The sequence below is a fragment of the Phalangium opilio genome, unplaced genomic scaffold (genome assembly GCF_054372755.1).
Source record: "Phalangium opilio isolate 3A_F unplaced genomic scaffold, DU_Popi_V2 ptg000053l_1, whole genome shotgun sequence".
In the NCBI taxonomy this organism is placed as follows: Eukaryota; Metazoa; Arthropoda; class Arachnida; order Opiliones; family Phalangiidae; genus Phalangium; species Phalangium opilio.
In genome coordinates, this window is record NW_028324172.1 from 5,074,638 (window position 1) to 5,077,642 (window position 3,005).

A 3,005-nucleotide genomic window follows, 5' to 3' on the forward strand; every position below is an offset into this window, starting at 1 on the left:
TCGGCCACGTATGCAATAAATGACGCATATGGCGACAAACGACCAATGCTATTTCTCACGTGATTTAAGTACTGTATGACGCGTAATCCTTCGAAAAGTAGTCGCTTAAGTACATTGCTGCTAGTAATGATTGATAACTACACCTGATAGATCAAATGTCAACTAGTACATTACAATGTTTTTTAAAGGATCTTAAAATAGACCAATTAAAAAACATTTGTTTTGGAAAATTATTCAAACGAGGAGCTAGCCGATATGCACCTTATGTATGGACGAGCGTTCGGCAAAGCTAGAAGCCAGGCGCCTTTACCAAGAGATGTGTCCTCAACGACGATTGCCGTGTCGTCAAACTTTCGAGGCGGTAGATCCAGAGGCGGCGCCAGAATTTTTTTCAGTATAGGCTGAAGGTAGTTAGTTTTAGGGCCCCTAGCAGGATTTTTCAACTTTCTACCCCCTTCTAATTAAATATCATAAGTCAATTAAAAATAAATAAGAATTAATATATTATATTTTAACGTTTACCTCTTAATTCTAAATCAGTTTTGCTTCTTTTAAAGAAATTTCTCATTGTTTTTCCTTGTTTCTCAATGTCTGATTGTCTTGTCCGTTTTTGTTTACTCTTTTGCGCACCAGATAACTATTTTCTGCTACTTATATTCAATGAACAGGTAGGGCACCCTGCTAAGCAAGCGTTTTACATTATGAGAGACTTTCGTTGCATTAAGAGACTATGCTTGTTCAAACTGAAGTGCCATAAAATTCTTTTCTTACACACAACTTTGAACATTTACCCTATGGCTGGTCAATGCTTATAAAAGTTTTCCCTCTAAAGTCGACTCATCGACTGACTGTGGATGGAGCTGTCTTTGCTGTGTGGGGTTGGGAGGCGATGAGTCGCCTCTAGAGACGGAATTTAAACAAATGTTTACCATTCTACATAGCAGATTAACCTGGAGCTATTTTACTACCAAACTTTTCTCCTTTCATTGCTCAGTTTTTGAGGTTTTTTGGGCCCCTCCTCCTCAATTTTGGGGCCCTTGTCTAATTGTCAGGTAGGCTATAGCCTACTTAGTCTTAATGTAGCGCCGCGACTGGGTAGATCGACGTTTGCGAGAGACAGGGCAACTACGGCGAAGGGGTGGAGCTGAAAGACCGCAAGATGTACCCGAAAACTTAGAAAACCAAGTCCTGCAAATCTTACAAAGAGATCCCGGAACCAGTACCTGCAAGCTGGCAGATCAACTTGATGTAAATCATGTAAAGGTTTGGAGAAACCTAAACAATCACGGATTTCACCCGTACCACTACCAGAAGGTTCAGGCTTTAAATCCAGATGACTATCCAAGGAGGCTACAGTTTTCAAACTGGTTTATCCACCAATGTGTTGCGAACCCCCAATTTCCAGGCATGGTCTTAGTGACCGACGATGCCACGTTTTCCAAGGACGGAACCATCAACTCTCACAACATGCATCAATGGCGCCAAGAGAACCCGCACGCCATCGTGGTAGCAAGTCATCAAGTAAAATTTTGTTTAAATGTTTGGTGCGGTATTGTTGGTAATCTTTTAATCGGACCGCACTTGCTCCCACAAGGACTTAACGGTCAACATTATCTCCAATTTCTAACTGAAACGCTACAGGAACTCTTAGAAGATTTGCCCTTGGCTCAGTGGCGCGACATGTGGTTTATGCACGATGGCGCTCCCGCTCATTTCAGGCGCGACGTTCGGGCACATTTGGACGCCACCTATCCTGGAAGGTGGATAGGTCGTGGAGGACCTGTTGCTTGGCCAGCTGGTTTGCCCGACCTCAACCCTTTAGATTTCTTTCTTTGGGGTCATTTGAAGGACATGGTGTACCAAAGGGAAGTTCCAAACATCGAAGAGTTAAGTCGACGGATCATTGAGGCATGCGAAACCATCAGAAATACACCAGGAATCTTTGAACGAGTTCGTGGGTCTTCCGTTAAGAGGGCAGAAGCTTGCGTAAGAGGTCAAGGACAACATTTTGAACAAGTTTTGTGAAATTTAATTGATAAAATACTATTTCGATGCTCATTGCACCCTTTAAAAAACATTGTAATGTACTAGTTGACATTTGATCTAGCAGGTGTAGTTATCAATCATTACTAGCAGCAATGTACTTAAGCGACTACTTTTCGAAGGATTACGCGTCATACAGTATTTACAATCACGTGAGAAATAGCATTGGTCGTTTGTCGCCGTATGCGTCATTTATTGCATACGTGGCCGATAGTGAATCTGTCTTAGAACAATGTCCCACGACACAGATATCCACGAATGTTCGATGGCAAACGTAACTTCCACAGGGGTTCGATAACAGACATGCGAGATTGGGTAATAATACCACGATCTGGTTAAAAACGCCGGTTTTACTAGGTTCATGCCGTTGTCACGACATCTTTCCAATAACTAGAAGCTCTTGCTTACACGTAAAAGCGCTTTACTCGTTGACTTGACAAAGAAGTTGAATGGGCCATCGTTTTAATGAATGAAAAACCAAGCCACTCAGCAACTACAGCGATCTGAAAACGCCGTTGTAACTTTAGGCTAAATTAAAACACTTTACCAAATTAAATGTTTAATTTTTTGGTCTAAAATGCTTTCAGCTCTGCCCCCAGAATCGATCGTTTCTTAAATATCAAATCTTTTTCAATTATGACCAATTAATTGAAAACAATATGGTTAAGCCAAATTCGTCGCTTCACTTGAAGGGAAAATTCATCGCATTTTACGTGATACTTTGATGGCCCGTATCTCCGCGGGTGTTCAGTTTTGGACCATAGTTCTTTGGTGACTTAGTCTTGTTTTGACCCGTAGAATGCGCCCCTGAATTTGTGACAAATCTTTTTGTAACACCCTGTATACACGACAACCTTCGAAGTTAACTTCTATTCATCCATATGAAAGATAATAAATGTCGGGATTGGGGTCCCCATAGCGGATGTAGTAATTAAAATATAAACACAAAATATTATTTATTA

At 41.1% G+C, this 3,005-nt stretch overlaps 1 protein-coding gene across 1 annotated transcript; it reads left to right on the forward strand.

The window, feature by feature from the left end:
- The first annotated feature begins 830 nt into the window (after positions 1 to 830).
- On the forward strand, positions 831 to 2,126 carry LOC149673213 (uncharacterized). The gene is made up of 2 exons (XM_089840287.1): positions 831 to 1,521; positions 1,595 to 2,126. Exons 1-2 carry the CDS (start codon positions 1,380 to 1,382, stop codon positions 2,023 to 2,025), a joined length of 573 nt encoding a protein of 190 aa, XP_089696413.1. The 5' UTR covers positions 831 to 1,379; the 3' UTR covers positions 2,026 to 2,126.
- The last annotated feature ends 879 nt before the right edge of the window (positions 2,127 to 3,005 follow it).

Bases quoted from the DNA above. Each gene is read 5' to 3' on its own strand.
- LOC149673213 (XM_089840287.1), top strand. From the start codon at position 1,380: ATGTGTTGCGAACCCCCAATTTCCAGGCATGGTCTTAGTGACCGACGA. The intron at 1,522-1,594 runs GTAAAATTTTGT...TGCTCCCACAAG, and splicing joins TCGTGGTAGCAAGTCATCAA to GACTTAACGGTCAACATTAT.